Consider the following 22,815-nt stretch of genomic DNA (forward strand, 5'->3'; position numbering starts at 1 on the left):
TCACACCCTCCAGGCTCGCCCCAGCCTTGCCCCCATGCACACTCACACCCTCCAGGCTCGCCCCAGCCGCATCCTTATGCACACTCACGCGCTCTCAATGAGTTGCTCCAGCTCCTGGACCTTGCGGCTCAGCTCCTCGGCCGGAGGGAAGCCCTTGCCCACTTTCATGAAGAGCGCGGCGATCTTGTTGCTTCGCAGGAAGCCGGCCGCCCTCCGCCGCAGCCCGTGCAGCACGCAGGCCTCCACGGCCGCTGCGGGGACACAGTGGTCGGTAGCCATCTTGTCTCTCGTGCACAGTCCCCGGCACCAAGAGTGACAACAGTGCAGAGAGAGAGCACACCCGTGCGCCGAAGGGGTCAAGAGAGGTTGGCGGCTTACACGCACGCACGCGCACGAGGGCCAAGGTCGGCCCTCTGTGTGCACCCTGTCAGCCATCAGCCTGCTGTGTGGCTGTGGGCGATCACCTCCCTCTCTGTCTGCTTTAGCCTCCCCTCGAAAGTGCGTGCACAGTGAGTAGTGACCTGTGGGTCACCAGCAGCAGCTGTTGTCATTGTCATAATGGCCATCTCCCTCAAGATCACCTCCACCATCATCATCACCATCACCATCACCATCATCAGCTCTGTTATCCCTCACTCTCGTCCTCGCTACATTCATCTGTCACCATTGTCCTAGCTATATTTTGTGTCAACTTGACACAACTAGAGTCATCTGATAGGATAAAAGTTCAATTGAGCCTGCATAAGGCCCGGCTTTAAGGAGCCCCGTGAGGCATTTTCTCATTAGTGATTGGCTGGGGGGGTGGGGGGGAGGGGAGCCCCGCCTGTCGTGCGTGGGCCCCCGCCCCGCCCATTGTGGGTGGAGCCATCCCTGGGCTGGTGGTCCTGGGTTCTATAAGAAAGCAGGCTGAGGAAGCAAACCAGTCAGCAGCACCCCTCCATGGCCTCTGCATCAGCTCCTGCCTCCAGATTCCTGTCCTGCGTGTTTTTCCTGCGTGGGTTCCCACCCCGACTCTAAGCTGAAATAACCCCCTGCACGTTGCTTTTGGTCACCGTATTTATCACGGCAGTATAAAGCAGACTAAGACATGCACTCGACGGGAAGGGGCCGAGGGAAGGGGCAGAGGAAGGGTGTGAACCGTGCTCTGCTCTGCGCCCCACCCTCACCCCCCGCACGCTCCCCGCTCCCCGTTGTAGGAAGCTGCTGTTAGCAGTGGCTATACAATTATCTGCGCAGTTGCTAGGCTGATAGGCGGGCCATTAGTCACTGCCAATCCCGAGGCATATTGGGTGGTGAACGAACAGCCAACCAAAAGTGAATACGTCACTCTAGGGTGTATTTAAGGGAGCCTCTTCTGGTTTCTTGCGTCTTTTCCGCTTTTGCTGTTACAAGAAGTAAAGCCTCGTCTGTAGTGATACCCGATTACTGCCTCCGTGTCCTTATTCGCGGGCGAAAAGGGATTTTGGGGGCGCGCGGTACAACTGGTGCCAAAAACCCGGGAACGTCAAGGTGCCGCGGAAAGACCACCCAAGTTTTGGGTCGGGTTAACAAACTACAGGATAAGAGGTACACACTTTGGAAGTTATGTCTAAAATAGAAATCTTAACAAGCGGATTTAAATCCACTGTGGCCACTTCATTAATTAAACTCTTGCTCATATCGCAATTGTTTTGTGGCTACTCGGGCATATCAGAACTAAAGTGTGTTGGCAGGCTACAAAAAGGGTCTGGTGATAAAAGGGAGTGTTCAAAGGAAACACGGACTACTGCAGAGTCCATTAAGCTTGGAGACCCTCCGCCGAATGGCGGAGAGAGAACGGAGGTCAAAGGGACCCCCCTATACTTCATTAAGGAGCCTGACTCCATAGAACTGGGCAGCTCCGAAGAGGAAGCAGCCGCTTGTGCTAAAATCTTAAGTCACTCAGCCCAGCCCCACCGACCTCGGCCGGAGCCAGCGGCTCGCTCGGGCTCGAGGGTCCCCGGCCGTGCTTCTCGGCTCGGGCTGTGGGAACAGAGACGCTGCGACAGGGCCTGGGTCAGACGAGTTACAGAGGCGTCTGCGCGGCTTGCAGTCCAGCAGACAGAGGAAGCCGGGCAGTGGTGGCTCACGCCTTTAATCCCAGCACTTGGGAGGCACAAGTTAGAACAGATGCCAGTGATGGAACAAGGGATTTTTACTGAACCGCGCGCTGCAGAGACGGAACCGCGCGCGACAGCTGCGGAACCGCGCGCGGCGACAGCGGCGAAACGTGGGAACGGGAGACTGAAAAATTGCCTAGAAGCGTGCTGTGGCCCGGGGTGGGAAGCTGTTTGTGTTTATTCCACAGGTGGAAACAATTCAATTTGGGTCCCCACGTGGCTGCTACAGCCATAATGGCGGAGCGACGGCGGAGCACTGGCCCCCCGTGGTGCAGACGCAGCTGCAGAAGCGGGAATCTTCGGAAGACCACAAAGAAGGAAGCTGGATTACAAGATTTCGGCTCTGACTCTCCTGCCATTTTTGGCTGAGTATATCGATGTGGGATTTGGTAAAATCTTAAACTGTTCCAGAGGTTTTTAGTTCAAATTTAAGGTTTTAAATAAAGGCAAAATCTCTCAGTTCGAGACTGCACCTAAACTGGCAGGCAGGCAGGCAGAGGGAGGTTAAGTGCATTTACATTTGAATTAAGACAATGCAGACTGCCTGTAGAAGCCCGGGTGCAAAGCATTTCCTTTTGTTCTGGGTCTTCAGACCAGGCCCTAGAAATGTGCTTAAGGGAATTTGTCTTTTGTTCTCATTGTTTCTTGTGAGAGGAGGGGTAAACCTAAGACCAAAGATTTTTCAACAGTCTGTGGGCTAAACGTTATGATTATGTTGCAGAAATTAAATTTATGCCTGCTTCCCTCCATAAGTATAGCTGTGCCTGCTGATAGAGTATGGTTCAAATTATTTTAATTCCTCTATATTCAAAATTGTTAAAAATAAGATTCCTTAGATTCCTTTAATATGTGTTACAATTATTAGAGAATAAAATTGGCTTTTATCCGATATTCTCATGGGACAAAAAAGATTGGTTATTAAATTAATCCAAAATAAAGTTCAAATTTAAGTTTTATAAAGCCAAACTTGTCTTCTCCAGCTACCATTTCAATAAATGTTTACATAAAAGATATTTTTATACCATTCCTTTACATTTTTGGTAAAGGTAAAAGGTTTATAGGTAATAAATTTATTCATAATGTTTAAGAGCCCATGAAACAATATTTGTTAAAAAATAATTACTTTAAAAAATGGGTAATGTTTTATACTTTACATATATATACAAATTTTGTTACTTTAATACAAAAGGGTAAGAGGTTAAATCCTTTGGTGTATATTATAGCTTATTAGTGGATTTCTCTAAAGAAATTTTTTCTACAAACTATCGCTTCAATATAGCGAGCTTTTAAAATTTTTTAAAATACTTGTTACTTCAAAAAATATTCAAAGACAGTGTCTTTCAATGTTTGAGTCAATTTGACTTTAGAAATAACTCAGCCATTAAGGCTGGACTTAATTTAAAATATAAAGGCTAAACTCCCAGCGGCCACGTGGTGTCTCACAACCATTTGTGGTGAGGATCTAACGCCATCTTCTGGCCTATGAGTGTACATGCAAGGAAAATTAGTTTACTTTAATCTTGATTTACTCTTAGTAATTTTTAAAGGTTGTTAAGAGATATTATTTGACTAAAACCTCATTTTAAGCTTACCATAAGAGGATTTAAAACCTCTATTTAATGTTTTCAAAGGGATGTAAGTCCTAAATTAAATCATATATATATTTTCTTGAGTTTATCTTGCTTCAACACAATTTATGTGTTGTAGTCACTGTTTAAATGTTAAAAAAGGGATATATCTACCTTTGTCTTGTTAAATATGTTTCATAAAGTACAAAATGTTTCGGCTACAAGATTTAATATCTCTAGCCATTTAAATAACATTAAAAATTAGTAAGGTGTTTTGGAAATACATCTGCACAACCGGTGTTGGTGTGTGTAGACCCTTCATTTTTCTTTATGTTATCCAACCTTCAGAATAATTCTGATATCTTGGATTATAAGAATGTTACATACTTTTTAGCACAAGGCTAGAATGGATCACTAGACCTAGCCTTGGTTGTGCATGTGCCTACCTTTGTGCCCATCTCAATACATCATTATAGAGACTTAAAATATACTTTGGTCAATCAGAGAGTTGATTGGCTCTAGCCCATGTGAAGGGGCTCACAGATGTGGCTCAAATAAGCTGTGTCAACAGCCCCACATCCAGGTGTTACACCTCTAAGATTTGTGAACGATGCAATTACTTAAAGCCATGATCTTTCTGCTTATTTAAAAGGAAAGTGAAATGGGAAATTGGACCAGATACAGCAGCCATTGCAAATCCGGATTTCCAGCCTTGATGGAGTGTGGAAGGAGCCTGTTTCCCGTGGAGATTTTACTTATTAAAAATAAATTTCTTCTGCCTTTTCTTTCTTTCTTTCTTTCAAAGAGCGGGAATAGGCCTGCTTGATATACAGCTCTATGATGTGAATTAGTATTCATAAATGGTTGGTTTGTAAGCTCAGAGCCCAGCAATATAAGTGACAAGGTAGCTTATAGCCTAAGCACTCGCAAGCCTTGGAGCAAGCATCCCTCCCTGAAATTTGACGATCTAGGCTAAAAAATAGCCTATGACAGAGACATTCTCAGTCTATGCACCCCAAGAGCTCGGCTCATTTGCACTGGGTAGATGAGAAGTCTTGTCCAGTCAGCTCTTGCCTAAATAATTGTGATACCAGATAATAGGTTAACAGCCCTTGCACTCCTGGGAGCTATATATATACTCCATTGCACAGGGATGGGTGTCAATTCTCTTTATATTTCCTTAGCCCATGCACCCAGAGGACTCGTTTCCATGGCACCTGGAAGGGTAAGGAAAAAATTCTTCGGGCTATAAGCTCTTGATCGCTTACTCCCCCCCAAGATGGAGTTTGCTTGATCGGGTTTGAGTTCGAATCTTATTTGGTACTACATTTAATAGGCAAAAGGCTGTTTCATATTAATAATTTAAACAGGGGGAGATGTAGGAAGCTGCTGTTAGCAGTGGCTATACAATTATCTGCGCAGTTGCTAGGCTGATAGGCGGGCCATTAGTCACTGCCAATCCCGAGGCATATTGGGTGGTGAACGAACAGCCAACCAAAAGTGAATATGTCACTCTAGGGTGTATTTAAGGGAGCCTCTTCCGGTTTCTTGCGTCTTTTCCGCTTTTGCTGTTACAAGAAGTAAAGCCTCGTCTGTAGTGATACCCGATTACTGCCTCCGTGTCCTTATTCGCGGGCGAAAAGGGATTTTGGGGGCGCGCGTTACACCCCGTGTAGTGCCCAGCTGTGAGAATGGGAGTGGCGGGCTGGCTAGGTGTCCGTGCTCAGGAATCTTCCCGAGGCCACAATCACAGGAGGGGACCACGCTGTGAGCTTCCGGTAGACTTTCCTAGGGGAGCTCCCGCCCTGGCTGCGAGCTGGAGGCCACCCACCAGGAGCTGGAGACCACCCGCCATGAGCTTGAGGCCTCCTTCCATGAGCTGGAGGTGACCACAGGCACAGAGAATCCTGTCTCTGGCACAGTAGGAACCCGGCTGCTCCTGAGCAGGGCCAGCTTGCAGCGAGGCCTGAGTCTGTTACAGGGTCCTCGGTAGCCCAGGCTGGCCAGGAACCAATACATAGCTGAGGATGACCTTAAACTTGTGATCCTCCTGCCTCCACCACTGGAGTGCTAGGGTGACAGGCATGCGCCACCGTGCCTGGCTTTACCGGATGCTGTGGATGGCATCTGGGGTGTTGAGCATTTGAGGCGAGTGCTCTACCACCTGTGTGGCACCCGCAGCCCTCCGAACCCTTTTGCTTCGTCCTTTACCCAGCCGGGCAGACGCAGAGGGAGGAGACGGTCCCCTGTGCCTCAGCGGGATGAGTCAAGCCCTCCACGGGACACAAGAGGTAACACCCCACACACAGTTCTGCATTTCCAAATCCACTTCCTCTTGCAGAGTGCCCCTGAGATCCCAAAATAACTTCAGAGTTGCAAAGCCCAGCGTGACGCAAGAGCTGGCTCCCAGAGCCTCCTCTGCTGCAGTCCAGCCAGGAAGCTGCTCCCCACCGCCTCCGTCACCACTCACCACAGAAGGAGATGATGTGACTGCTGTCCTCGTGGACGAACTTTCGGGTAACGGCTTCTTCCATGATCTGCTTCACCTGCGGGGCACACGGGAGTGGGAAAGACTCATTGGATGGGGCGCTGCACCCCAGGGCCGGTGATTCCCCCGCCAGGGTGTTCTCAGGCCGACTGGGGTGTTTGGATAACCCCTCTTCCTTCCACAGCCTCTTGATCTGAGGCAGATCTGGAGCTGACAGGTACACTGCCCATTTCCCTTCATTTACATGGAGGTCTGTCACCGCTTTCAGAACTCACACAGAATGTCCTGAACAGCATTGCCAGAATTGTTCCCTTCCCTCGCCTGTCAGAGGTCCTGCGAAGGACTCCGCACCCGTCCAGCTCTGAGCTCTGATTCCTGTGGCAAGCTGCCTGCATTTCCCCGCCAGAATACAAGTTCCCCCTGCCTTGCCCTTTGCCTTGTGTGCTTCACAAAGGTCCTGTGGGTGCATGGTAACTGTGTGAGTCTGAAGATACAGGAATTCAGTGGGCGGCATGTGGACAGTCAATTATAGGTTCCAGGAAACCCAGGTTCAAGTCCCCGTGTGGGACCTAGCAGGTTTGTGAGTGAGCTCTGGGAAATAGAGGTTTGGGAGAGTCCACCTGCCAGGGAGGCAGGGCAAGGTCACTCAGGGAAAGGACAGCTGGCCTTGTGAACAGTTCTTACCTCAGGGGCTGGAATGCCCTCTGGATTCCCTGGGCTTGCATCTCACTATACCCAGGGGCATTGTGGGATCCAAGCAAAGCCTGTCTCTCTGGGCCTCAGTTTCCCCACCTTGAGACTGAGGTCAAAAGGTGATCCAAAGGCCTGTCTAAGAAATCCATCCCAGGACAACTAACATGGGGCCAGAGTGGACCTCCACAAAGAGGGTCACCATTCTGTGTTGCAGCACACCACATGCCTGCCTGACAAGCGTGCCCCCGACCCTGCTGCTGCCCCCCAACCCCCGCTTCTTCCTGAAGCTTGCCTCTTGGAGGCAAAGACAGGACTGAACATCACCTGCACTCCCTCACACAGCACTAAGTGCTCCGAGGTAACATGACGGCTGCAGCCCACCCACCTCCTGTCAGCACCAGCCCTGTGAATAGCTCCTGGCTGTGCTGCCAGCTACCGCAGCCCGCAGCCTGGCTTCACCAGGAACTGTTCTCAACAGGAACCCCCACTGCAAGGCCTGTGAGATCACCCTGTTTTACAGGAGCGACTGTGATTTGAACCCAGGGCCTCACACGTGCTAAGCAAGCATTCCACCACTGAGCTACACCTCCAACCAAATCTTGTATGAGCAGCACAGTGAAATGAAACAGGACGTCAGAAGCAGGGGCAATACCCACAAATGTGCAGAAACAAAACCACCTATGGGTCAAAGGAGCTACAGGAGACAGTAGAAGGCGTCCTGGGGTAAGTGTGAGCAAATGAAATATGCCGAGACCTACTACACGTGAGAGAATAGCGCTGAAGGGAGATTATAGTGGGAAAGCATGGTGTCGGAAGAAGGAAGACCTCACACGACAGCTTACCCTGACTCCCTGGGAATTAACAAGTGGGAAGGAAGGAAATAATAAAGATATTTATCTGCAGAGATAAAATGAAGTAATTGGGCCAGCGAGATGGCTGAGCAGGTAAAGGTGCTTGCTGCCAAGCCTGACCACCTGAGTTCGATCCCAGAACCCACATGATAGAAGGAGAGAATGGACTTTCACAAGTTGCCCTTTGACCTCTGCGTACACACCTGCACACAATAAAGTAAGAATAAAAAAGTACATAAGTCAGACATTAAAGCAAGCGGAACTAGATTTGATGGGTGGGCGGCAGTAACTTGCTGACTCTGTGTGAGTATGGGTCTAACGGGCTAATGTCCTGAGTCCTGATGCAGCCTTTCCACCCAGGTGGTGTAGCCTGGGATAGCTGAGAGGCTCTGCTAACTGGATGACACACCCACAGTGTGGTGCTCCAGGCCCCTGCAGTGTCTACCCTGTCTTAAGCAGGTAATGCTCCAATGCCAATATCCCTGATCTTTTGAGGCAGCCATCTGCCTGTCCCCGCCAGGGCTGTTCTGACTCAGCAGCCCTGCTGCCTGCCAGTGTGTGGAGACACCGGGTCCCATCTGCTCTGTGTCTCCAAAGGAAGCCATGAGCCTCCTCAGGACATGTGGCAGGTCCCCAGTTTTCTCTCAGGGCTCGGGGCTTGGTCAGAGAAGAAAATAGCCCTGGTGAGTTCTGTTACCAAACACTGGGTGCCCTCGGCCACACCGGACTCTACTTTCTAGAATGTTTCATCTCCTTCTGTAGTCTCTCCTGATGCTTCTCTTGCACCCCAACCTCTCTGGCTGTGACAAGTCACTTCCCCTGGCTGTGCGTTGGGTTGTGTGTCCCTTCTCCCCCAGCCTAGTTAGTGTAAAACGCTGCCTCCTACTGAGACTATGATCAGATTTGAAAGAAAACCTTTAAAATTAGATTATAGCGTGGTCCCTAATCTAGTATGAGCACTGTTTTCAGAGGAGGAGGGAAACAGAGACACAGGACGATCCAGAGAGAAGATGCAAGAGAGAAAATTGCATCTAGAAGCCAAGAGGAGAGGCCTGGACTTCATCCTTCCTTCGCAGCCTCCAGAACTGCAAGACAACACATTCCTGCCTTGCATTGCAACCTGTCTACGGGATTCTGTCACAGCAGCCCAAGCAAAGGAAAGCGCCCGCTATCAGCAGCACCAGGATCATGTCCTCTCGTCTCTGTACCTTTGACGTGAACCAACGAGTCACTCAGCTACCCCAGTGGCCTCTTCTTCCAGGGCCTATTCCTTTCTAGGTGGCCCAGCTCTGACATCTGTGGTATGTGAGATTTGGCACCTTTGTCCCCCTTGGGCATCTTTGAAGGGCCTTCCTAGCTACTCTGAAGCATTCACAGAGGGACCACTTCCCTCTGACCGCCTCTGCTCGCACCCTGTCCTTGGTGCTGAACTGGTCCCTACCCGGAACTGCTGAGCTGAACTGAACTGCAACCGTAGGAACAACAGGCAAGGGTCGCAGGAAAAAACGGGGACCAGAAGACCCTGAAATCACAGCGGGGTGTGAGGACGAGCCTCCGTCTCTCATGCACAAGTGGGGGGATGGGGACAGACAGGTCATCATGGAGGCTTCGGGTCCAAAGATCTGGGCCAGAAAGGCCCAGGAAAGCACAGCGGCTCAGCTCAACTCTTGGCCCCTCCCTCAGCACTCACTTTCCGTGACCCAGGTAAGAAGTGCTCGCCAATCTGGACAGTTCTCACCTGTGCCCGAACTGCATTGGAATATTAGAAAGGAAGACAGTAGAGGGTGGGGTGGTGTTTTCACTTTTTTTTCCCCAGGGGGAAGAGGGGCAGGGGCTAAGAGAGAAGGCATTGTCCAAGTTCCCTCTGGAAGAAAGGATGTTTGTCTGAGGCTTGTCTCTGCACAGCTGCCCCCTTCTGCCCCCTTCTGCCCCCTTCTGCCCCCTTCTGCCCCCTTCTGCCCCCTTCTGCCCCCTTCTGCCCCCTTCTGCCCCTTCTGCCCCCTTCTGCCCCCTTCTGCCCCCTTCTGCCCCCTTCTGCCCCCTTCTGCCCCCTTCTGCCCCCTTCTGCCCTCTTCTCCCTCCTCCCCACACATCATCATGAAGGGAGGTGCTGATTCCTGGTTCCTGCTCTTCCCTCATCTGCCTGTTTTCCCCTGGTCCTCTTTCCTCTGTAGTCAACAGCCTCTTTTAAAACTTGTCTTCCTGCAAGCAGTTTGGGGGAACATCTGTTTCCTCCTGGTACCCTGACCCGACTGGACACACATGCTGGCTGGCTGTTGATGGAAACTCAGAGAGGTCGAGCTCCTTTCCTGAGGTTACACAGTTTGGAGCCCGGGGCTGTCACATGGGGCCGGGGGTGAGGGGTAGCTGAGGAAGTGTAGCAACAAGGGGTGGGTGCAACTGAGACCCTCCCACCTGCACTGGCCCAGGTCTAGCTGGATGATTTCTCAGGAGTTAATGGCCGGCTCACACCCCCCTCCCCCCAAGGCCAGAAAAGGAAATTAAAAATGGCTGGTGAATGGCACCAGGGTGGAAGCTTCCCTCCCACAGGTCACCAAAGCCTGTGGAGGAGGGCACCATCTTCAGCAGGAGGCAGGAGGCTGTGTAAGGGAGAGGAGCTCTCTGGACAGACCGGGGGCAGAGTATTCTGGGAGGAGGGTTGGAGGCCAGCAAAGCCCTCTTACCCTGACAGACTCCCAGGTATGCCCTTGAACTCTGTTAGCTCAGCAAATTCAGGTTGGGGTTGCTGGGGGTGGTGGCCACAGGTTGACATCCCAATCCTTAGGGCTGGCAGGATTTTCTAAGCTTCCTTCTAGAGCACACGGGGTGCTGGAGATGCCACCCCAGAGCCACACGGACCTTGTCTAAGCTTGCTAGTTCCACTCTGCTGGCACTTCAGGTTGGCCTGCTGGGGAGTAGAACCTACTACTCCTCACTGCTGCCACGAGGTCACGGATGAAATGGCTGGCAGGGCACCCGCAGCACACAGTAGGTGCTTTATTTTTGAGGAAAGGTCTCATGTAGCCCAGGCTGGCCTCAAATTTTCTATGTAGCTGAGGATGTCCTTGAACTCATGGTCCTCCCCAGCTTCCACACCCCAAGTTGTAAGATTACGGGCCTGAATCTCCACTCCTGGTGACAAGACAAGATAGTGCAGAGGCCCTCCATCTTTTATTCTCTCTGAGGCCATTTTATGTTTAATTAGAATGTAATCTCCATGGGAAGACCTTTGGAAAATTACCCAACTCTATTCTAGAACCTGAGACCAAGATGCCCCAGCTAACCTATCATAGCTTCTGTTAAACTGTCTGTGTGTGAAACCCTCCCCAACTCCCTGCAGCTGCTGAACAAGACACCAGGATATGGCTTCTGCTTCTTAAAAAAACAAAAACAAAAACAAAAAAACAATCTTAGCCTAAACACTTGATACTACACTTGGGTCCCGAACGCCTGAGTGTAGTCTCAACCAACTGAAATAAAGACTTTTAAATAGCTATAGACCAATGGAGTGGCCATCTCTGGTGAGCTCTCCATAACAGCACCACAAGAGAGCTGTGTGTGCAAGCCTCAGAGAGCTAGGGGTCTTCTCCAATGGTCATACAGCCAGAAGAAGAACAGAGTCAGGATTCGAACTCAGTTCTCTCTGAAGAGCAGACCTGATGCTCTGCTTCCAGTTCCATTGGAACACCGAAGGAGTTGGGAACTCTGTGAGAAGGGGTTCTCACCTGGGTACAGATCTGTGGCAGGGCGAGGGATGGAAGTGAGATCACAGACCAAGGCTGGGGGTCAGTAGGGTGAGGCGTGCAGAGAGGACACTGTCAGGGACACCCTGCAGGGACCTTTTGGGAGGCCTCAGGGGTTCAAGGCAATCAGTAAACTTTAATTCTCCAGCGACCACTGGGTGTTTGATATCTGGCTGCATTCCCTCATCATGGAGCTCATTCCTTGGGAAACCCATAAGAGCCAGTGGGGAGGTGGAGGGGCTGGAGAGATGGCTCAGTGGTTAAGGCTACTGACTTCACTCCTACAGGACCTGGGTTCCCAGCACTCAACTGTGGCTCACAATGGTCTACAATTACAGCTCCAGAGGATCTCTGGCCTCTGTAGGCATTTACATGGTACACATACATAAATGCTGACAAACATCCATACACAGTAAATAAGTGAAAGTTAAAAAAAAAAATAGCCCAGCATAGTGGTGCAAGCCTTTAATCTCAGCACTTGGGAGGCAGAGGAAGGCAGGTCTCTGATCTCGAGGCCAGCCTGGTCTAGAGGGTGAGTTCCAAGATAGCCGAGGCTATAGAGAGACTCTGTCTCAAACAAGAAAAACAGAGTCTAAGAGCCCACCCTGAGCTGGGCATGGTGACACAGTCCTGAAATTCAGGCATCCAGAAGGGGCAGGAAGATCAGGCAGTCTAGACAAGTCTGACCTAAAAAGCAGAGAGCTTTTCTAAAACCAGAAAGAAAAAAAAACAGCAATAACACCAGACAAACAAACAAAACAGAAAACCCGCAAAGTAGAGTTGCCCAGCTGGGTCTCACTCTCTGGGAGAGCTGGGAAACAGGGAACGTGGAGGTGAGATGGCACGGACTCTCTACAGGGGGCGCTCACGGGCCGTATGAGAACGGCCCGCGAGTCTCCATTCAAGGCTGCCCAGGGACACAGCTGGCAGCCCTGCCCCTCCACGTAGGCCACCACACCTGCCTCCATTCAGACACCAGCCCTGCCCTTCTCCCCTTTCACCGGTAAATATTTAAACAGTACAGGAGAACGGATCTCCAGAGAGAACCAGGGCAGGCTGGGAAGCCAGGCAGGTCTCCCAAGCCAGAGGGCTGTTCCTGAGCCTACTGCTTCCCGGCTTGATGACCACCATGTATCCACACCTTCCCACAACCCATCTGGAGCTCTACTGGGTTCCAAATGGACGCCTGGGTTATGTTGAAGTCTTTGACTCTGGTGGGACCCTTTGCCCCAGCCCACAGAACTGTGCTAAGAATTCCAGAGTCTGCAAGCAGAATGCTTCTTCCCCCAGTAGGCTGAACAGAACTGCACCAAATCAACACAGGCCTTCTAGGGACAGGGATAGAGCAGGAAGGAGCCATTAGGAGCCAATAGGTTCAAATCACCTCCCGAAATTCACAGGGTGAGCTCTAGCCTGGGCTCCCCAGGCCTTTGTGCCTAGTGTCCCTTGTTAGGATTCCACTTATATGGTTCCGTGGGAGAATTCTCCAGTCCTCTTTCTAAAACCATCTAGAGCAGCTATTTTCAACCTGTGGGTTGTGACTGTCTCGGAGGGTCGCCTATCAGATACTTACATTACGATTCATAACAGCAAAATTACAGCTGTGAAGTAGCAACAAAAATAATTTTATGGTTGGGGGAGGTCGACACAACGTGAGGAACTGTGTTAAAGGGTCGCCGCGTTAGGAAAGGTGAGAACCGCCATTCTAGAGCACCGTCCGGTCCCTCCCAGAATGCTCCATCCTTACACTGCACCTTGCTCTGGCTCTTACGCTCTTCAGAGTTTGCTGCATGACTTTTGGGGATCCTGAGCCCCTGTCTGCCACAGCAGGCTCTCATATGTGATGGTGACCACTCTGAGGCCGTCATCACCACTAACGTCACCACCACTAACGCCAGGCACCTATGCTTAGGTAGCTCCCGGAACTGTCCCCAGCCTGCGTCCTTCCTGATGGGGCTTGTATATCAAAGAGTAAAGTCAGCAAGGGTTTCCCATCAAGGGCCAGAACGAAAGCTTTCTGGGTGTGGGGAGAATGGCCAGACCTAGCACAGGATAGCCCCACTCACCCAGATTTCAGATGCAGGGCGGATCGTGTTAGTAAAAGCAGGTCTCAGATATTGTACGGAGCAGTGTGTGGCTCTTTGTTGTCTTCTCTGAAACTCAACGGGGCATTCTGAGTTTTTATTTAGGAAACCTAGGGGCCTAACGTTAGGGCCACAGTCTAGGTCACATGGTCTCTTTTATTAACCTTTAAAAGTGTTAAAAACAAAAACAAAAAAAAAACAAAAAAACGGCTTGCCTTAACAGTGGGCACACATACTGGACTTGCCCCATAGCGCCCCCTAGTTGGAGACACTCACTACACAGACCTGTATAGAAGTCCCCGGAGGCGTGGCTCATCTGAGATCTGCAAACTCCCCTGGACGCCTGGACGCAGCTAAGCCCCCTCCAGTTCCAGCCCTCACCCACCGAGGGCAGCCAAAACCTAGGTCGGTGAGTGATGGAGCCAGGAGGCTGTGTCTGGGATGGAGCCTCTGGGCCTCATGCCTGCTACCTTCCAGAGAAGGGTGCTATGGTGAACACCTGGAGGGCTTTGCAGGGCAGAGGAGTATGAGGAAGAAGGGGTGATCTAAAGGCTCCTCAGCATCCACTGGACTATCAAGGTGACAGACAGGAGGCACTACAATTCTGCGTGACTCAAAGGCACCTCCCAGGGCTGAGGAGATGGCTCGGCAGGTAAAATGTTTGCTGAGCCAGCTTGAGGGTCTGAGTTAGGATCCCAAGAACCCGGTGACGGGATGAGAACCAACCGCTCTCTGAAGCACAAGAACTTGGCTCTAAGAGACCCGAGAGGGAGGTCAGAGAGGGCTCCCTGGAGGTGGTGAAGCCCCACAACCTGAAAGACAAGTCAAAATTATCACTGTAGGCCTGTTTCCCCAGCTGTAAAGCGAGGAGAAGAATCTCCCTGTAACTGCCTCAGGAAGGGAGGGGCAGGTGCGAAGACCCCGTGGCAGGAAAAGCTGGCAGTTTCTAGGTTTCTAATTTGCTATGGTTGAGGCTCATAGAAAAGAAGAGTTCCGGAGAGGGGATAGGGGTGGGGCGGGGGGACTTGGGAGAATTTTGAGAGGCTCCGCCCACAGTCTCAAGCCGACCTGGAGGAAGGAGGAGGAGCTTTGCTCCAAGCTGCTGTTTCCACGCCAGTTCCAGCTTCCTCTGCCTCCCCACACCCCGCCCCTTCACAGGCGGCACCTCCTCCTGCAGGAGCCACCTGCAGGACTCCCACCACCTGACCTCTGCTTACGCACCCCTCTCTGTGCTAATCACCTCCTGCTCCTGTCTCTGTCCCCCGCTGCAGGAAGCCGGGATATCCCTGCTGCCGCCCCCACCCCCAACCCCACCGCTCACAGGGCAAATCCCTGTTAGAAGTCCACGGGAGGGTACGCACAGGTTCTGAGCAAATGCTATGCAAATAAAGGGCGTCCGGACCCCGCCTCTCCGCAATCTCCAGAGCGCCGTGCTGAAAGGCTTTCCCCAGGTTGGCTTCAGGGTGTTGTAAGTAGCAACCAGCAATGGCCACCTGTGGGGCACTCAGCTTGACAGTGATGGCGATCCAAAACCTGCATTATCTGTCCATGCCGGGCCAGGCACACTGTAAACTGTCTCATTCATTCCTTCCCTTCCTCATTCATTCATTCAACAGCTGCTTGCAGGCACTTGCTAACAAGTAGGCGTCACACGCGTGAGCCCAAAGATCCGTGGTAACCTTGCATTATGGGTGTCGCTGTTTCTTCCGTGTTCCCAGCGAGCCTGAAGCCTGTGAGGGAGATCAGGACTTGAATCAAGGCTGAGAAGCCCCAGGCTGTCTGAGAGGGAGACCCCAGCAGCAGGGTCCAGGCAGCTGCTCACTTAGCCCCTGAAACCGAACATGAGGATCAGGGTCACGGACGATTCTTGGCTCTCCAGCCTTGATTCAGCTAGCACGGGTCACTTCTGCCAGCCCACCTGGCACACACCGGCTCCCTGGAGAGAAACATGCTGGCAAAGAAACGCACGTCCTCATATGCCAGTTACCAGGATGTAAAAGGCAGTGCTCAAAGGTGATGATGCCAACTATGTCCCAGCATTCTGGAACAGGTGCACACACCGGGGCGAGGTGGGGTGTGTATGAAGAGACTAGAGACTGCAGGGTCGCCAGGGCTAAAGGGGGAGGGGGACCCAACGAATGTGTAGGGCAGTGATGGAATTCTGTTGCGCATACTAGTCCAGGTGACAGGAGGTCCTATGTGCCCACAGGACCCTCAGTGTAAGCCACAGGCCTCCAAGGAGACCATGATGGGTCCTTGAAGATTCCGTACTGTCACCGTGCAGCCCCTCTGCCTCGAGGAAGCAGATTCTGGGGAAGGCCTGGATAAGGCTGGATGAGGGTATTTGGGGATGGGAAAATGTCTGCTCAACTTATCTGGGTCCCTAAAGCTGCTATAAAAGGAAACGTTTATTAAAGAAACATGCTTCACTCTGTGTACTTGGCAGGGCAGACTCGGCAGGCACGAAGCCTGCCCCTCCAGCCAACAGGCGCCTTTTCCCGAAACCCCCTCTTCCTGACTCCCCGCAGCTTAACCTACAGTGGTCCTCAGAGTGTGCACAGAGATGCTTCTGGCAGTGACAACGCGAAAAGCCCTCACTGCCTTCCTCTTATACGGGAGAGTGAGCAGGCGAATGTTCATCACCCCAGGAGTCTGGACTGCTGGCCAGTCTCCTCTAGGCAGTAACTGCCTCAGTGCCTTGGCCCCGCCTTTCCCACTTCTGCGCAGGTCCTTCACACCCGTGAGGCTATCTGCTTGATAGCATCTCCTCCAGGATGCCCACCCAGCCCCAGCCCCAAGCTCTCTCCCTTGCAAGTTCCTCATCCCTTTCTGCTTGCTAGTCTCTCCTGCTCTGTGAGCTCCTGAGGAGAGGGCTCACCTAGCTCACAGATGTCTCCTTGATCACAGGCAGCTCCAGGTCAGACCTGTCAACCTCTCCTCCCGACTTTCCTGCTCCTCCTATGTGGCGCAGATAGGGGAAGCCAGGCCTGGGAGGATGATCTACAGCAGGGGATGGAGAGTGCGTGCTGGAGGGCAGGCCAGGGAGCGGTGACATTAGAAAGCTGGAGGCCCCAAGCGCCTGGAGTGCTGGGAAATCTTTCTCCTGTCCTCCTGCTCTAAATGGGTGTTGGGACTGGCAGATGGAGGTCTGTGGCTCAGGCGACTGGGCCCCACAGTTAATGGTTTACCTGATGTATATATATAGTTACTGGGCGGGGTTCCCTGACCATCTGAGGCCCTGAGAACTATCCAAATCCCCACAACCTCCAAGGTTGTGTGAGGTTTCTACCAACCAGCCCGGCCTTTATCTCTTGCACCAGGGTCCCCGGGAACCCTGCCTTTCTCCTGGGACGAGGGAGTTGGGAGGAGGAGGCCAGGCTCCTCCGCACGCAGAAAGAAAAGTGAGCCCGGAGCGTGCTTCACATCCCGCCCACACCCCAGCGCTACCAGCCTCCTCGCAGGTGCGCTGCCCATCGCACACGGCTGAGCTGCCTGGCAACGCCCCCATCTCCAGACGCACAGCCCTGTAGATGAGCAAGACACACAGATGTCTCTTCTCCCAAAGAAAAAAACTTGGGAGGGTGTGAAAAAAAAAAAAAAAAGCCTTAGGGAGCTGCTTAAAACTGTCAGATAAGTGCCGGGCGTGGTAGCGCGCACGCCTTTAATCCCAGCACTGTGCACGTAGGGTGTGGGGGATGTGGGCAGAGGCAGGCAGATCTCCATGAGTTCGAGGCTACTCTGGTAGAGAAAGTTCTAGGACAGCCAGAGCCACACAGGGAAACCCTGTCTCAAAAAACCCAACCAATCAACAAAACAGCCAACCAATCAAACAACAACAACACTCGGATAAATCAGAAACTGGCTTTACCCTCCCTGACCTTAAAAGGAAAAGCAGTGTGAATGTTGCTTTTAAAGGGATGGTTTTAGATCCTGATGCCACCTGCTAACTGCTGTGTGTCCTCAGGCAATTCACTTCACTTCTCTGAGTCTCCATTTAAATGTCTCTAAAATGAGGTGACACGGAGGCCTGCCCCTCAGACGGCTGTGATGTTTGTACTACACGTGTAAATGTTTATCAAGCACTTAGTAAATAATGCGATAGAACTTTCTAGAAATGCCCTATAGACCCATTTGGTAGCCATAGCTCTGTGGATCCATAGAGCACTTGGAAAGGAGATGGATTGTTGAAGAATAGGGTTTTAGTTTCATGTGTGCGCACGCGTTCACGTGTGCCTGCCACTGGGCATGTGTGGAAGTCAGAGGACAACCTCAGGGGCCAGCCCTAGCCTTCTCATGCCACCCTTCTCATGCCAGGTCAGCTGTGCTGCGAGTTCGGGGATCTCCCTGACTCCGCCTCCCACCTCCTGGTATGTATTGTAGCCTCTTATGATGCTTAACAGTGGATCAGTAAGTAGGGGCCTGCGGCTAACGCAGGCCCAGTGGCACAGGTTGGAATTAGGCCCTTCTGGGGCCCTTACAGAACTGGAAACCAAATCGCGTTCGAGCTTATGTCGGACCGGAGTGGGTGACCGCCCCTCAGAATCTCTAGGTTGAAAACTTTAGGCCCCAAGTGATGGCGCAGGAGGCGGAGCTTCTGGGAGGTGACGAGATCAGGGGCGTGGCTGTGTGATGAGTTTGCGTCCTCGGAAGTGGGCGCAGAGCCCTTTCCCTCCCATTTCCTTCGTGAGCCCAGTGATGGAAGTTTGTCCGTCTCACTGGAGCTCGGCGGCCCTGACCTCCAGCCTCCTGCTGTCTGGATGAAATAGGCGCAGGCAGGAGGCCAAGCTCCCTTCTGGCTGTGGGCACCTGTGGTTCCAGCCCAGTGTCTTGTTCCCTGGCTGCCATCTCCTACCCATGCTCCTCTGCTCTGCCCCTCCAGGCTTGACCGATCACAGCAACCTGCCCCACTGTGGTGGACACAGAAGGATCCTGTGACCCAGGCTGGACCAGACCCAAAGCCAAGGAAGTTCTCTATCCAATTTCGTGGGCAGATTGGACTTCCTGAGGATTGTGGGCAGCAGGCTGCCTCCTTGGAAAGCCAATGAACGCGGTCAGAGGCAAACCATAGCGATGGAGGCATCTGAGGGCATCACCGGAACCCCGGGATGCAGCTGTACCTAAACCCGCTCACCCCAAACTTCTCGAACACTTGAACTGAGAAATCTGCTATTAACCCCTTCGCTTTGTAGATGTATTTTTCTAGCTAGTTTTATTAGGGCGGACTGAAGCTGAACCGGACAGAAGGCGGACCTTGCACTGCTGCTTTTTGGCTGTGTGAGCTTCTCTGTGTTTAACTTCTCTGGCCTTCAGTCTCCTTGTCAGCAGGGGGGTCAGCTGCCTAGACCACGGGAGGACTGCTTTGTTCTTAAATGAGAAATGGAAAAGCACTTAGCACCCATGTTTAGTAAATGGAGGCTGTTACGGTTTTACTAATTAAGCAGAATTTGCTAAACAAGAGTAACCAGAAGGGAATGCATTCAATGCCTGAGTATCATCAGGTCCTTAAATTACCAGAGACCTGAATTAATTAATTAATTAACGAGAATAAGCAGAAAGAAATGCATTCAATGCCTGAGTATCACCAGGTCTCTAAATTACCAGGGATCTGAATTTATTTATTTATTTAGGACAAATCATGTCGTCCAGGCTGGCCTCAAACTCACTGTGCAGCTGCAGATGACTTTGAACTCCTGATCCTCCTGCCTCCACTTGCCTAGGTGCTGGGATCTCAGGCATGCATTCGTGCCTGGCTCCCCATATGGTTTCTTGGTATGTTTTGTCTTGCTGTTGTATTTTTGAGACGGGACCTCTACACAGCGCTGACTGTCCTGGATCTCACTATGTACATTGTTACCGGCACGGAGCTCACAAGAGATCATCCACCTGCCTCTGCCCACAGTCTGTCCCTGTGAAGAAGGAACTGGAGTCCATTCTCCAAGCTTCCCAGCTATTGAGAGAAAGAAATATCACTATCAGTATTTAGGACTCTTAGGGTGCAGGGCCTGGGAACACAACAGCCCCAGGGGCACGGCGATGCCCAGTGAGTCTGGCTTCCTCTGGCTGAACACTATCTCCTGTGGGCTGACGAGACAACAGAGCTAGAGGAAAGACCCCGCTGTCCACCCCAGGACAGGGACACAGCCTGCCAAAGGCTCAGCTGTTCCAACTTAACTCATAAGAGAGGGTGGTGGGCTTCAGAACAGCAGGGACAGTGGTGTCACTACAAGGGAGAGAAGGATTGCAAGGGTCTATCATCGGGGAGGGTCACACATTACCCAAGGGCATGCTTCATGAGGACTCATGAAGTTGTTGGTTTTGTCTCCAGTAAAAGGCAAAGCAGAGTTCAAAGCCAGCACCTAGGCTGTAGCATGAACATCCCTATGACCTAAGGTGGGTGAGTGACCTGCCGTCCCCGTGTCTCCTTAGCGACTGTCATAAAACATAGTATTTTATCAGCCTCAGGGGACCTGGGGAGGCTCCAGAGAGACCAGCCAGGTCCATGCTGCGGGTCATCTGATGGCCTCAGCCTAGCCCTGCCTGAGTGGCTTGTTCCCACAGAGATGAATCAGCTGCTCTTATTACATCTTAAACACAGACTCGGCCAAACCAGAGCTGCATAAATGGGTACCAGTAGGCTTTCTGAGCAGAGTGCCAGCCAACTAGGATGCTCCGAGGTCTTGGGCTGCACAACCTCACTCACCTGGAGAGGAGGAAGAGGAGCAGGGACAAACCGTCTCCTCACAGAAAGCAGCAGCGGAGGCCTGACAAGGGCTCGGGCTTCCTTACATCTCACCAAGCAGGACACAGGGTCCGATGGCATCGTTGGCATTTACATATGACCATACCTGAATCCGATCACCCCAAACTCCCCAAACTCCTGAACTAAAAAGTTTATTTTTAGCCCCCCCCCCCCCCCCCCCCTTTACCAGGTTTTGTAGCCAGCAAATGCTGGCACTAAAGACAAAGCAGTCCTGACCTTTCTGCTAATCTGTGTCAAATGCACTTAACAGCTCCTGGAGCCATGGAGTTCTGCTCTCTGAAGCCTTCAAACAGGATGTGCGCGCACGCGCGCACACACACACACACACACACACACACACACACACATCCTACAAGTCCACACCCATTCAATGGCAAGCAGTTTCAGAGCCTCTACTCCACACAACAGGAGTGACAGCAGCTCCCAGCTCATGAACAGGAGCTCACAAAGAAAGAGACAGGAAGCTGAACACAATGGCAAGCGCCTTCAACCCCAGCACTTGGGAGGCAGAGTCGGGTAGATCTCTGTGAGTTCAAGGCCAGCCTGGTCTACAGCGTGAGTTCCAGGACAGCCAGGGCCACACAGTGAGACCATCTCTCAAGAAAGAAAGAGAAGAAAGAAAGAAAAAAAAAGAGAGAGACAGAGACAGACAGAGACAGAGAAACAGAGAGAGAGAGAGAAACAGAGACAGAGAGGAAAGTGAGTCCGAGCTTCCTCTTGCATATGGAGTCCTTGCCCCCTGCCCCACACTGCTCTCTCTCGAATACTTTCATGTTCTTTTCTGACTCAAAACTCCACCGTGGCTCTCAACTCAGACTAAACATCAAGTCTCATTTGGCCATGGGCATAATGAGCCCCTGGGTCTTCCTCTGAGTTTGTCTTCACTCTTGTTTGCTCTGCTCCAGCCCCACTGACCTCCTCCCAACTCAAGGACTCCAAAAAGCTGGAGGCTCACGGAAGACATCATTAGTGACCCCTCTCTCTGCCCAAAGATCACCACATCACAAGGGCCGTCCCTGACCTCTCAGCCGGCTCTCCCTTCTATCTCTCCCCTGCCTTGTTTGCCCTCATAGCACTGAACACCATCAACACGTGTTTATGGTTATGTATGTATACATGTATGCGTATGTATGTAGATACACTTATACATATATGTATATGTACACACATGTGTGTATGCATACACACAGATATGTTTATATTGTGAATATGTAAGTGTATGTATGTACACATATAAGTACACATATACACATATGTATATATACACATGCATATATATAATATACACATGTTTATATTGTATATGTGTGTGTATATGTACACATTTATACACACATATGTATATACACATATTTATATATATATTGTATATATGTATATGTTGTGTGTGTATGTATGTATGTATGTATGTATGTATGTGTGTGCATGTGCATGTATACACATAGAGGCCAGCAGTTGGTGTCTGGACTCTTCCCCAGTCATTTTCCATGTTTTTCTTTGACACAGGATCTTCCACTGAACGTGGAGCTCACTGATTGGTTACAGTGTCTGTCCAGGGGCTCTGGGATCATCCCATCTCTGCCCTCCCAGTGCTGGGGTTACACATGTGTCTTGCTGTGCCCAGGTTTTACCCAAGCGCTGGGGATTTAAACCCAGACCGAGACATTTGCAACAGGAAGTGATTTACTGGCTCCCCAGCCCCAAGGTTCATGTTCTCATCCGTGTCTCTGCTAGACCGTACAGCGAGAGCATCATTTCCCAAGCTGCAGCTTCCTGAACAAGGTTACACCCCAGGGATGCTCAATAAACATTTGTGGATGGAAGAATAGGAAGGCGGGGGAAGAAAGAAGGAGGAGTCCTTTTCCAGGAGCTAGGACGGTCCATGTTGATCATGGTTAGAGGCAACCGTCTCGGAGCCAGCCCTCCCTTGCTCTTGTATTCTATGTAGCATCGTCTTGTTACCCGTCTGAGGCAGGCAGGCAGCCTACACACCACACACTGGCAACCACACTCTGCCCTCATCTCCTTCCTTTACACACATCTGCCCCAACCTGTGCTTCCAGAGACTGTCTGAAGATCATAGCTATGGGCACCACTGTCTGCTCTAGACAAGAGTCTTGGTTGATGGACGGTTACAGTGGGGTGACTGTAGAGAGGTGACGGTAGTGGTGGTGGCTGTGGTGATGGTGGTAAGAGCTTGTGGAGATAATGGCGATGTTGATGACAGTGGTCAGGATTGTGGTAATGGTGGTCATGGTGATGATGCTGGTGGTGGTGGTGATGGTGGTAATTGTGTGGTGATGATGATGGTGGAAGGGGGTGTAGATTGTGGGGGTGGCGGAGTGATGGTGGTGAGGGGTGGTGGGTGATGTAATGATGCTGGCATATGGTTGTGTCTCATATACTGCAGGATGTTAAGCGCTACCCATGGCCTCTTCCTGCAGATGCTGGGAGCACCCACTGCCGTCACAGCCAAAATGTTTCCAGACA

At 51.4% G+C, this 22,815-nt stretch overlaps 1 protein-coding gene across 2 annotated transcripts in view; it reads right to left on the reverse strand.

Annotated features, from left to right (window-relative positions):
• The window catches only part of Sgsm1 (small G protein signaling modulator 1), a 72,441-nt gene that overhangs the window by 45,832 nt on the left and 3,794 nt on the right, over positions 1-22,815 (reverse strand). For both annotated transcript variants that reach the window (XM_076922427.1, XM_076922426.1), the window contains exons 3-4: positions 6,177-6,252; positions 89-251 (exon numbers count right to left, since the gene is read on the reverse strand). In XM_076922427.1, coding sequence (XP_076778542.1) covers positions 89-251; positions 6,177-6,252 — 239 coding nt within the window. The remainder of the gene's footprint in view (positions 1-88; positions 252-6,176; positions 6,253-22,815) is intronic.

The sequence above is a fragment of the Arvicanthis niloticus genome, chromosome 24 (genome assembly GCF_011762505.2).
Source record: "Arvicanthis niloticus isolate mArvNil1 chromosome 24, mArvNil1.pat.X, whole genome shotgun sequence".
NCBI classification, from domain to species: domain Eukaryota; kingdom Metazoa; phylum Chordata; class Mammalia; order Rodentia; family Muridae; genus Arvicanthis; species Arvicanthis niloticus.